We start from the raw sequence: 11,873 nt of genomic DNA, 5'->3' as shown, positions 1-11,873 counted from the left end.
GCTCCTCTCGCGGTGCCGCGGCCGGCTCGGTGCCCTGCGGCGGGGCCACCGGCTTCCGAGAGTGCGTGCCCTCCTCGCCGGGGCGCAGCGGCTCGGCCAGCGTGAAGATGGGATCCCGCGCCCTGCGGAGAGGAGGAGGTGAGGTGGAGGGCCCGCAGCGGGCGTCCCGCCCCGCAGCGCTCCCCGCGTGCTCACCGGTCGTAGCTGGGGATCTGCAGGCCGAGCTCCTCCATCAGCAGCCGCATGACATCGTCGCAGCGGCCGTGCAGCTTCAGGGCGGCCAGGTCGTCCTTGGGCGTCCACTGCGAGGTGACAGCAGAACCCGCGGCTGCAGCGCCCGCCTCCCCGCACGCCACGCTGGGGGGGGCTTCACCCAACCTCCCAGCCCAGGACCGGGAAGGCGCTCGCTCACCTGTAGGTTGACGATGTACAGCTTTGGACGACGAGGTGGAGGTTTGCTCATGCACCAAAGCCGTGGGTATTTTTTCAAAACCTGCCACAAAATAGAAATGATCAGCACAGCCAAAGGCACGCGTAACCGTGAACCATATCAGCGAGAGGAAAAGGAATGTATTACCAGGAAGGGAAAGAGGGAGGAAGAGAGACTATCACACAGATGGTGGGCGAATCCTGACACCAGAGTTTACAGTTGTCTGTTTGGGAGGAGACTGCTCAGCACCAAGGTGTGTCACCAAGAGGGAATGCTGCTAACAATCTTCACCGAGTCTCTAAAGTTACCTTTAAGCTGGAACCCAGACAAAGAATCACATCTGCTTTGCTTGCAGCTTCTGTTGCTGCCTCCCAGTTCAGGGGCTGTGTCAACGTCCCCTTCTCCCCAAAGTGGACGATTGTATCTCTCAACTGTGCCCCGCACTTGTGGCACATCCTGCCAGTGTGATGCTTGTGCAGGGCTGTGCGTTCTGTCACATCAAATACTCGCACATACTCTCTGTTGGGTGTACACGAAGTGCAGACCTAGCACAGGAAGAAAAGAAAAAGGTTGTATTGTCAGCATCTAGTCTGTTAAAGCCCAGGGATGCAGCCACATCTCAGAGAAAAGCACCTTTTGGGGACAACAAACATGGAAGCTGTAGAAGGAATCATCTGGGTTCAGATGCCAGCTTGGAAATATTCAGAAACACTCAAGTAGCGAGTGACATTACAGGGGGCAGGGCTGGCTAGGCTATAGGAGGGATTTTCAGGCAAGGCCTGAAGAGCAGTAGTCAGAAGGAGAAGGCTCTAGCAAATACAGAGAAGAAGCTACCGGGTTGTACAGAAAACTTAACTGTGGGGCTTGCTAACTAGTTCACCCCAAAACTGACAATCTGAAGATACAAACTAAGCTGAGACTAGCCCTAGTACTAATTCTTGAGTCAGGGAAAGAGAAATAGCTAACGTTATCTTTTTGTGAGGCCAGTACTGACAGTAGCTTTGTCCTTTTCTAGCTGCTCACCTCTATGTACATGTTTCCATGAAGCTCAGATATTGCTGATCGAGGTAACCCACTTCGCAGGTGCAGCCCATCACAGTTTTGAGATACCACATGCTGCACCTGGAAGAGAATAAACCACTGAAGCAACACACACAGAGAAGACTCTGGAAGTATTACTGAAATGCAGGTAACACGTACGTCTCAGTGTGCAATAAACAGTTCTGCTTCAATATACTGAGCTTAGAAAAGAAAGGCACAGAGCAGAACTCTCTGAAAGCTACACGAAAAGACTCCTGCTAACTATAGCTCTGTTAGGTCTGGCAGACTGTGTGGCCACGTCCCCAGACCACAGCCTCACCAGGAGGCAAACACAAGCTATTGAAAAAAAGGCACAAGGGAAAAAACTGCCAGAGCTACTGTCTGGACATGGCCTGATAAAGGCTTGGCTATACAAAAATACAGATGATTGTTCTGATGCAGATGTAGGCCCCTCAGTAAGGACAACATTTATGCAGTATCATGAAAAATATTTTTTTCCTTTTCAATCTGACTTATTATACTGTGAGAGTGGAGCACAAGTGATGTATGGAAAAAAAGAATCTTACCAGGTTATGCTTGTGTAGGCAAGCAATGCTCATATGGGTGAGCGTGGGCTCTGCCTCACTCAGATCTGTAGCGCTGACAAGAGGCAAAAAATAACAAGTAAGAAACTGCCATTAACACTCTCAGTATCAGCTGCCTGCTGGGCAGCTCAGAATTCATCTCCTAAGTAGCTGCAGAACTGTCATTCCAGGAAAGAGAGAGGAAAAGTTCACTACAGTCACCCGCTTACCTGATGCTCCTGCCCTTCTGCAGCAATGTCCATATGCCATTAGGGCCTCGGTAGTCTGGGATCGAAGCTGCCTGTGTTATTGAGAGAGACAAAGCAAGGCCTGACGGGAAAGCTCATTCCCCTTGTCCACCAACACATCAACCTGGCCTCGCCCAGGACAATGAGATACTGCATTCACTGCTGCGTTTTCATTCACTCCAAGTTTTCTAGTGTTTTCCTAATTATAGAGAGCTCTTTTCCTACCTTGCACTTCTCGTTTTCACCTCCAGTATTTATTTTCTCTAATTTTACCATTATGAAATCCCTCCAGAACTCTCTTCTCCCCTAGGTACTTCCCATTTCCCTAGACAGAACCTGGTTCTTGAACCTTAATTATTTTCATTCCACTGATTTCTGGCAGCTTGCACTCAGTGTGCTTTAGAAAAAAATATTTATGACATTAGCACTTTTTCATACACTCTGCCCAGCTCCATGCTCCCTATCAGCTGAGACTACAGAGAAGGGGAAGAATAACGTTCCCATCTCAGAGTTCAGACAACAATGATAAATGTGACATTAGAAGAGGCAGCTTCAGATTTCCATTCTCGTAACAGAGGCCCCAGAATCACAGACTTGTAGGGGCTGGAAGGGATCTCTAGAGATCATCTAGTCCAACCCCCCCGCCAAAGCAGGCTCCCTAGACCAGGTTGCACAGGTAAACCATTTTTGAACTGCCATTTTTAACTTCAAATAAGCACTCGTTATTTCTACTTGTTTATTAATGCAGACAGCATTAAGTAGCTAACTTTTTTTAGGTTTTGCAGCAGAAGTAGCTGAAGAGACTCAAATGAAGACAGACTACTGATCTTATTTTAGAAGCTTGTTCTTAGCATAGAGGCGATGAATCTCTTGGCCAGCAGGCATATCCCCAAGATGCAAATTAGTTAACAACTTGGTCATGGTTTGTAGTTCAACAGTGTTAATATAGAATCCCATACAACCCATAGTCATTTGGAATCCACAAAAAAACAGAATTCAAACATTGCAACACTCCTGAAGGAGCTCCCAAAGCTCCAGCCACTCACCCCCAAAGAATCCTACCGTACTGATCCCTGCTCCTGTGTAGATGACAAGGTGCTTGGCATTCCGGATAGCAGCAGCCAGCTCAATGACCTTTCTCTTCAGCTCCTCTGGCTCATCACATACCTAAAAAATGCAAGTGGGCAGTTTCAGCATGTCACTGAATCTGAAGGAATGGAGAGCTCCTTAGACATTTTGATAGGGGTCTATCCTAGCCAGAGAACATATCAGACAAATATAATCAGAAGCAGTTTCTAACTAGAAGAATGTGGGCGTTTGCAGTGCATATTATCTATGAAGGACCAAGAGGAGAAGGTTTCCAGAGAGCAGCACATGCAGATACACCCCTCCCAGGGGGAACGTCCACTCAGAAAACCATACATGGTTCAGAAAAGGTTAGCAGCTGCAAGATGCAAGGCCAGCGCAGAGAGATGAGCCGAGGACTGCCACGGGAGGGCACAGCCCCGAGGGACAGGGGCATTCCTGGGAAGGTGGTGCTGTCTGTTCTGCTGTCACAGCTGCAGACCTCCCCCCGCAGCAGGAGCTCAGCGTCCACAGCTCCCTCGGAGCTCAGGGCCCCTCCCCGCGGGCGCGGCCCCCGCACCACCAGCGCGCAGCGGCTCCGACGCAGCCCTCGAGCCGCACCAGTCGGGCTCGGCCCGGCCCCACCCAGCGCCCACCTCCTCCTGCCGTCGACGCAGCCGCTCGCGCCTCTTGCGGCGCCGCTCCAGCTCCCGGACGATATCCTCGTTCTCGCTCAGCACCTGACACTCCTCGGGGCTCCGTTCCGCCGGCGGCTTCCTCCAGATGCGGGAAACCTGCCCGGCACACACAGCGCGTCACGGCGGCACGGCCGGGCGGACGGGTGGGTGGGCTGGAGGACGCCCCGCCGTACCTGTCTCCGCCTGTCCCGCTGCTCCTCCTGCTGAAGGATCTCGGCGCGCGCCGCCGCCTTCCGCTCCGAGCGGCTGAGGCTGCCGCCGGCCGCCATCGCCCCGGAAGCGCCCCACTTCCGCTACTGGACGCCGGACGCGCGGCGCCGCTTCCTCTCGGAAAGAGCGGCCGAGCGCCACTTCCGGCCCCACCCACCCCGCCGTGCGGAGCAGCGCCCCCGCGCGCCGCGGCGGACCGCACCCCCAAGGAAGCGCCAGGCCGTGGTGTTTGAAAGCTGTTTATTGTCATGTACAAAACAACGGCGGCCGCGCCGGCAGACGAACATTATGTACAGCAATAAATAACGCCCGCCGTCGCCGCGCAGGGCAATAACTTAGCAATAAATACCGCCGCCCGTCAACCGCGGCCCCGCTGCCTCCCCGCGGACAGGCCCGGGGCCATGACGGACCCAGCAGCACGGCGACGCCGGCCCACAGCACGGCGGGCCCCGCCGGAGCCCCGCGGCTGCCTCCGGGCAGTGCCCGTCTAAGGACGGCGCCCCCCGCCCAGCCGGGCCCAGGAAGGGCACCGCGGCGGCTCCGACCTCGGCCCACGGGCTCCGCCCGACCCGCTCCCTCGGGACGGCGCTGCCCACCGGCGCTGCACAACGCAGCAGTCACTTTACACGATTCACCACACGATACACAAAGCCCCGCCCGGCTGGGCCGCTGCAGGGGACACACTTCATGGTTCCTTTGCGGGCGGCTGGGGCCGGGCCCCACCTCCCAACCACTGCATCAAAAATGTACCGGGAAAGGAGAAAGAAAACACAACACCCTTCACAGCAGGAAACCGAACGGACGAGCACCTCAGGAACAAGAACTGCCACACTCCAGAACGCTATATACGAGAGAGAGAGAGAGAGCAGAGCGACGGGCTCGGGGCAGGGTCACCGCACGCAGGCACTGGGTGCCAGGTGGCGAGGACAGGGTCCCCTGAGCGTGACGGGAGATTCCTCAGACACCGCAGAAATACATTACTCAGATTCCAATACTTCACTGAGAACAAAACCAAAAACACCACGCCAGTGCGGGGAAGCAGCACCCGCAAGAGGACCACATCCTCTCCGGCACCTCTAGGATGGAGCCAGACAGAGCACTTTGTGAGCAGGGAACCATCTCACTCGTGGAGCTGGTTCACCACACAGGCGCCCGATGGCAGCAGCTTTGTGCCCGCTCGTCCCTAAAGCGATGTGTCCTCACTGAATGCATTCAGCCACTCAAAGCAAGCTGGGACCACAAGCTAGCAAGCACAGCGCAGAGGAGAAGTGACAGCATTCATGGCTGGAGTCAGCGCTGATGCCTGTTCCGTCCTCCTCACTTGCTCCAGGGAAGCACAGGTTCTTACTGGCAGCAGCAGTTGCTGTCCAGCAGGCAGAGAAGGATCAGGTGCAGAATACAACGGAAATGAGTTTGCCAGGGCTGTGGGACTGCCTGTCATTGCCTGCTCTTCACAACAATCTCCAGCAAATGGAGCCAGTTTTGCTCTGCAGAGGACAGGCCTCCAACTGGGGTCAGAAGAGCTCTCCGACAGGTTAGATCTCGGGCTGGCTCTGGGAGGGATATGGTTGAGTTTTACACCCTAAGCCAGCCAGATGACTCTATGTTGAGTGTCCCATGTCCTCCTGGCACCATCCACCAGCTGGAAGACAAAGGCTCGAGCCTGGAAGTCTGTGCCAAGCATTGCACAGCAAGTAGCCCATCCGGCACATGGCAAGGAAGCAGCACAACAAACACCTCAGTTCAGAGAGGAGAAAGCCCATGAGCTGGATGGGGGAAGCCTGGAGGCCATGTTCTAACCTACTCCTTATACACAAAGTTCACTGGGAAAAGCATTCCGAACAGCTTCTCCCTAAATCTGCAATCAGTCAGTGCAAAGCTGGTCTCCCCTTTCAGCAAGAAATCTCATCAGCTCCTCTCCTGCTGTACTGTAGCTCTCATTAGGTTTACCTGCTTTCCAGCCCAGAAAAGAGCAGTATCAGTTCAGCTACGTGAGAAACTCATCACCAAAACACACCTAATATAGCAAACCATACTTCACTTGTGCCATCCTTGTCTGTCTCCTGTGCTCAGGTGATTTTCAACAGCCAAAAGATCAAATGGACTTCATCCCCATGCCTTTCTTCTCCAAAACAACTCAGTAATTGGCTTGAGTCTTTCAGGAGGTGAGGGCGGGGAGGTCTGTCCTAGTGTGGAAACGGAGCCTGACCACAAATTGTTTCTCAGCTGCGTCACACAGCTGTAAGTTTACCTTTACCAATACCTACAGCCAGAAGCTGCACCAGGAAAGAAAAGTAACCAAGACACAGCTCACTTTTCAGTAATATGCAGATGCTCAGCACAAGAGACTGCAGCTTCAGGACAAGTGCAGGTCCTGCACCACCCGAAACGCTGTCAGCCCTGCCTCTCATCACAGAAGCCATGAGAACAGCGTGAGCTCTGACCACAAGATCCACATCCAGCTCCAGCGTTCAATCCCCTCAGTCTCCTTCTGAACTTATATAGCTCTCCTTTGTGTTACTTCTCTGCCAGAGGAGAGCAGTTCCATTGGGAACGCATTCCCCACGCAGGTAACTCCGAGACCAGCACTGGCTGGGCAGTGAGAGGCCTGAGCTGCTTGTGCAGAAGCGACAGCTCCAACACCCAGAGAGAGAAGCAGACGTCCTGCAAAGCGCCTCTGCAGAGCAGTGTTTTCTGGGCAGGCATCCCTCCTTAGCGGCACCAGCCATTCGGCTTTACCTCTAAGAAAAACAGCAACTTTGCCTGTGTGCCAGAATCCTCCTGGAGAATTCGGAGAGATTCCAAGTGAACCTCTCGCTTGAGCTCAGGGAAAACAACGGAAGCATGAGAACAACAGCACATGGCAAAGGCAGCCACTGACACCACCACAGCACAGCGCCACGCGGAGCTCGGAGAGCACAGAGAGCGCAACACGAGGGGACACAACGGAAGCCAGCAAGATCGAGAATAAGTCACTTTTGGTACAATTGCAAAAAGATATCAAACAGGACTTGCCTCTTTTTTTGTCTTTTTCTAAGTTTTATAAATAAAGTCTGATAACTCTTTATAAAAACTAACCTCGGAGCCACAAACAGTTTGCGGGAGGTTCATGAGAAACTTTAAAATTATTTATTTATTAACTTTTAACTAGCAAAGTCTCCGAGAATATTTCCCCATTTCTATGGCCAAATATTCTCGCCCTCTCGGATAAAAAAAGCTGACTATAAATACGCTCTCTCTTCTGTCTGATTTTCATTTTAAACTTAGATAATTTAATAACTCTTAAAACGATGTTTCTCTTTAAATAAAAGGGCTATTTAACCACATAAACTGGTCGTGTAAACCATCACACTAGAGACACTTGATACCCTCAAAACACGGGAACAACTAGTGATTTTGGTCTTGTTCAGTGCAACACATTAGGCACAAAACCGGCCTGCAGTCAGCAAGGTACCTCCCTCCCCTCGCCCCCCCCCAAGTGCTGGGCCCCCGCACAGACCCCGTCCCATCCCCCTCCCCTCTGCTGGGGCAGAGGCAGCGGGGCACACCAGCATCTTCCCGTCCACCACCGCTATCCACACTCTACTGCAATGGAAGCCTGAAGGAAACTCACTGCTCGGGCACAGAGGCGCACCTAGAAATGAATACCACATCTATTACACAGAACACCCCAGCTGCAACTACAGGTACCGGATGAGACAAAAGCAGCAGGCTCAGGTGCCGGGCAGTCAGGCACCTGGATACACCACCTGGAAGAGTAATGAAATAAAGCCTTTGGAAGTGACTGAAAACTGGGGTTCCAGGAAGAAAGCCTCCCTCCAGGCCTCTCGCTGCGCTGCGCAGACTTCCTTTGGCTAGAACACCGAGATCTTACAGCCTGTCCCAAGGGCAGCTGAGGGCTACAGACCGCTGGGTGGGAGGTGCTGTCTGCACAGGACAAGGGATGCATCACCACTGCTCATACCAATCTGAACACAACAAAACAAAACCAGAGCGATCAGCAGGCCAGTCCTGGGCCAAGTAGAAGGAACCCTGACCCGCGTGGGGAGGGTTTGTGCTTTGGGGATTCCAGGCTGGTTTTGTGCCTAATTGCCCTGCACAGACAAGCTCAGGCAACACTCGCTTCACTAAGACCGGGCGTCCGTTTTGGATTTCACTATTGTGATGACACTAGTGGTAGCGACCTTGCCAGGGACGAGGGGCCCCATGCTGGAGGTGAGAGGGCCCCGCACAGGGGTGACAGGGCTCCGGGCCACGGTTCTGGCGAAGTTCTGGAGTGCCTCGTATTTGGAGCGGAGAGCATCAAGTTCCATTTTCATGCTGGCGTTCTCAGAGGCCAGCTTCTCCACCTCCTGCTGCAGCTCTGCCTTCTGCTTCTCCAGTTCCTCCTTCTGGGTAACGCGCTTGACCCTGCAGCTGGCCGCGTAGCCTCGGTTCTTCAGCGTGCGCCGACGCTGCTTCAGCTGGATGATCTCCTCCTTGGATAGGCCCCGCAGATGCTGGTTCAGCTCCCGCACAGACATGGTCACCAGCTCCTCGTCTGTCAGGCTGGTCCCATTCTCGCCTGGCTCCCGCTTCACCTGTGAGAAGAGAAGGCGGTGTGCAGTCTGAAGCCTCGAGCATGCGCCCGCACCCCCGTCCTCCACCTGCTGCTTTACCTTCAAGGCCTTGTTTCCTTTGTTGGGGGTCGTCATAACACGGCAGCCACGTCAGTCAGGCTCTGGAAGGGAAGGAGGTCGGGTTAGTCCCTGAGTTAGTTCCCAGCAGAGCCAGAGCCGCTGCATGGAGTCCCACAGCAACACCCCGCACTGGGACACTCCCACTGCCCTCCGCAGGCAGCACTCAGCCCGGCTGCATCGGACTCACAGTGAAGCAACAGATTATGCCCCTGAGCAGAAACTGCTGCCCTTCCACAGCCCTATGACCACGGAGACTCGAGGCAATGCCGTTTTTTGTTTGGGGTGGGGGGGGGAAATTAAAAAACTAGGAGGAGCCAGAATACACGGAAGCCACATTTTTAAAAATAGCCTGGCAGCAGCAGCCAGGTCCAGAGCACGCCTGCTCGGGGCCAGTCACGCTGACTCAGCATGTCGGCAGCCCGCGCCTCTGCTCCCAGCTGCATCCTTGCAGCCCCTGAGCGCAGCACAGCCTTGCACACCCACTGCCCAGCACAGCTGGAGCTGCCCAGAGTGAGTCCTGCCAGACCCTCAATGCTCCTGAGGACACAGCCCAGCGTGGTCCAGGAGCTGGCAGTGAGCAGAGGGGACAGCTTCACCTGCACAGTGCACCTGCTAGGTGCTGAACACTGCTGCCATGCTCATTCCTCTCCAAACTGCGGGTGCATTCCAGCAAAGCCAGCACAGTCGGGTTAGAGTCTGAGTTCTGCACCCAGCCCTTCCCATGGGGGGGACAGGCAGCCCGAACCTGCAGCACAGTGCTGGGGCACACAGGAATCCCAACACCGATCTGGGGGACACCTCAAAAGCCCTCCCCACTCCTGTCACCCAAAGCTGACCCACAGCTGCGCGCCTTTCCCATTGAGGCAGTCCCAATCAGCCCCAGCAATGCCAGGACAGCACCACCTTCTCCCTCCCTTATCTTCAGAGCCAAGAGATAAGAAAACAAAGATCAAGGGAGGCTGAAACCAGATGGGAGTCGACTCCTTCACTGCCAGGGAGGACAGCATTCCAAACTGTAATAGCAGCTCCTCGGGCTTTCTTCATACCTGGGCTCCTGCTCCTGTCCCTGCACACCTCCTGCCCTCACACCTCAGGTCGGAATGCCACTGCACCCCAACAAACTGAATCCCCAGCTGTCAGACAGCAGCCACGTCTGTCTCACACAACCAGGAGCTGCTTCCTGCAGCAAGGCGAGCGCTCCGTGCAGGTGCAGCCCGCGAGCACCTTTGTACCTTCCGTGCCAGCCAACAGCAATTCTGTTTGCTGCTCTTTTGTTTGCTAGACGTAAGAGGCAGAGTTGCAGCCAAGACCCAGATGTACAGTCAGCAAATACGAATTTTTGCTCCTCCAGCAGCTGCGGCTCAGGCTCCCGCAATGCGCCCAGCGCTGTCTGCTAGAGGTGAGCGGGATCAGCGTTCTGCAGGACATCGAGCAGACGAGCACAATTCAGACGTTCCCAAGGCCGGAGCCTGCCAGGAGGCGGCTATTTATACCCAGAGGACAATGTTCCTTGCAGCACGATGTCCGTGACAACCTGACAGCACGGCCATAAGGGTCACTTTGCCACCAAGGGAGGCGGCTGCAGTGGGGGGGGGAGCACACGGAGACTGCTGCCTCCTGAAATCAGTTCTCTGCTTTCCCGTACCGTTATTTCTCTTTCTTTCCTCTGTTCCTCCCCCCCCCAGCAAACAAAATGGCTGCTGGAAAAAGGGGGCAGAAGGAAGAGAATAACTGGGGAGAGGCATAACACTGGCCCTGCAGAACCCCCTGACCGTGCGCTGGGGCTGGTAAGGCTGCAGAAACGTGTGCCCTGCAGTGCTGAATGGTCTCCCGTTGTCGGGAAACACTCAAACTTCCTTCATTGCAGAGAAAAAACAAACACTGAATTGGGCCGGGCACGGGCAGAGCTCCTCAGGGTGCAGAGCAGGGCGTTCACACAGCCCCGACCCCAGAGTCAGCGCTCACTCTGCACTTCACACTGTCATTTCTGCTAAGAAAAACACAGAAATCCAGACACAGACGCAAAAGGATGGACCAACGAGAGCTGCTGTGTGAAGCGAGCATAGAAATGGAGCATGAGGGACCTGGCCAAGGGACACGGCTGGGACGTGCCCCGTGGGCTGCAGGGACCCAGAGAGCCACGATGGGGTTGGGAGAGTGCTCCCCAGCCCCGAACCGCAACGTCGCTTCTGTCGGACGCGAGGGCTGCAGCATCTGTACCCGAGGAACCGGGCAGTGCGTGCTGTGCTCGGGGAGAGGCTCTGGGACGGGGTCGTGCCTGAACGCGGCGGCAGTTTGGACCCCCCCATCCCTTTCCAGGGACGCAGCACAGCCCGGGCAGCACGGGGGTGGGGTGACCCGGGGGACGCAGAACCCAGACGCAGCCCCGGCTCTGCAGACCGCTGATTGCTCCGCTTTTGAGAGGTTCCCGAAGAAAGATCGCGCTGAAAAGTGCCAAACGCGATGACTGCAGCGAAGAAAATGCCGCCTCAACACATTTCCCCGGCGCTCAAAAGCACTGAGCTCAGCACGGCCGCAGCCAATTCCCCCCCAACGCCGAGCGGACCGCGCGGGGCCCGTTCCCCGTTCCCCGTTTCCCCCGTCCCAGAGCGCGGCGCCGCGCCACGCGCGCACTGTAAACACGGTGACGTCGCGGGGCCGCGGGGCCGGGCCGGAACGCGCGGAGCTCTCCTCTCCCGCTCCCCCCCCCCCGTGCGAGATCCCCGTTCCGTTTATTTATGTGCTGTTTTTTGTGTATGTGTGTGTGTGTGTGCGTGCAAATGACCTCACGCGGCCCCCCCGGAACTCAGACACCCCGGAGTTCCCCCGTTACACGGTGCCCGCCCCTCCCGCGGGACCCCCGGTGACCCCGCAGCCGCCGCCGCCGCCGCGGCGACGGGAGGGGTCAGCGCGGGAGGAGCGGAGCGGCCCGAGCCCCG

The 11,873-nt window shown here is 55.5% G+C and overlaps 2 protein-coding genes across 3 annotated transcripts in view; both read right to left on the bottom strand.

Moving 5' to 3' along the window:
- The window catches only part of SIRT7 (sirtuin 7), a 5,089-nt gene extending 710 nt beyond the window's left edge, over positions 1-4,379 (bottom strand). The window contains exons 1-10 of the mRNA XM_021415254.1: positions 4,219-4,379; positions 4,004-4,141; positions 3,345-3,449; positions 2,265-2,335; positions 2,038-2,110; positions 1,454-1,552; positions 739-975; positions 413-493; positions 196-302; positions 3-122 (exon numbers count right to left, since the gene is read on the bottom strand). Coding sequence (XP_021270929.1) covers positions 3-122; positions 196-302; positions 413-493; positions 739-975; positions 1,454-1,552; positions 2,038-2,110; positions 2,265-2,335; positions 3,345-3,449; positions 4,004-4,141; positions 4,219-4,314 — 1,127 coding nt within the window. The 5' untranslated portion in view covers positions 4,315-4,379. The remainder of the gene's footprint in view (positions 1-2; positions 123-195; positions 303-412; positions 494-738; positions 976-1,453; positions 1,553-2,037; positions 2,111-2,264; positions 2,336-3,344; positions 3,450-4,003; positions 4,142-4,218) is intronic.
- On the bottom strand, positions 4,479-11,627 carry MAFG (MAF bZIP transcription factor G). Of its 2 annotated transcripts, none has more exons than XM_021414859.1 (3): positions 9,981-11,627; positions 8,914-8,975; positions 4,479-8,835 (listed from the first exon to the last, which is right to left on the bottom strand). In XM_021414859.1, exons 2-3 carry the CDS (start codon positions 8,947-8,949, stop codon positions 8,383-8,385), a joined length of 489 nt encoding a protein of 162 aa, XP_021270534.1. In that variant the 5' UTR covers positions 8,950-8,975; positions 9,981-11,627; the 3' UTR covers positions 4,479-8,382. The 2 variants fall into 2 exon arrangements, with proteins under 2 accessions (XP_021270534.1, XP_021270533.1); XM_021414858.1 differs by lacking the exon at positions 9,981-11,627 and adding an exon at positions 9,122-9,498.

This window comes from Numida meleagris, chromosome 17 (assembly GCF_002078875.1).
Source record: "Numida meleagris isolate 19003 breed g44 Domestic line chromosome 17, NumMel1.0, whole genome shotgun sequence".
Lineage (NCBI taxonomy): Eukaryota > Metazoa > Chordata > Aves > Galliformes > Numididae > Numida > Numida meleagris.
The sequence above is the reverse complement of the archived record's forward strand: the minus strand, read 5'-3'. Positions and strand labels throughout refer to the sequence as shown.

What these genes read in the sequence shown, in the direction of transcription:
- MAFG (XM_021414859.1), bottom strand. Translation starts at nt 8,949, where the DNA reads ATGACGACCCCCAACAAAGGAAACAAGGCCTTGAAG. An exon ending in AAGGAAACAAGGCCTTGAAG is followed by an intron (nt 8,836 to 8,913) that starts GTAAAGCAGCAG and finishes CTCTTCTCACAG; the next exon opens with GTGAAGCGGGAGCCAGGCGA.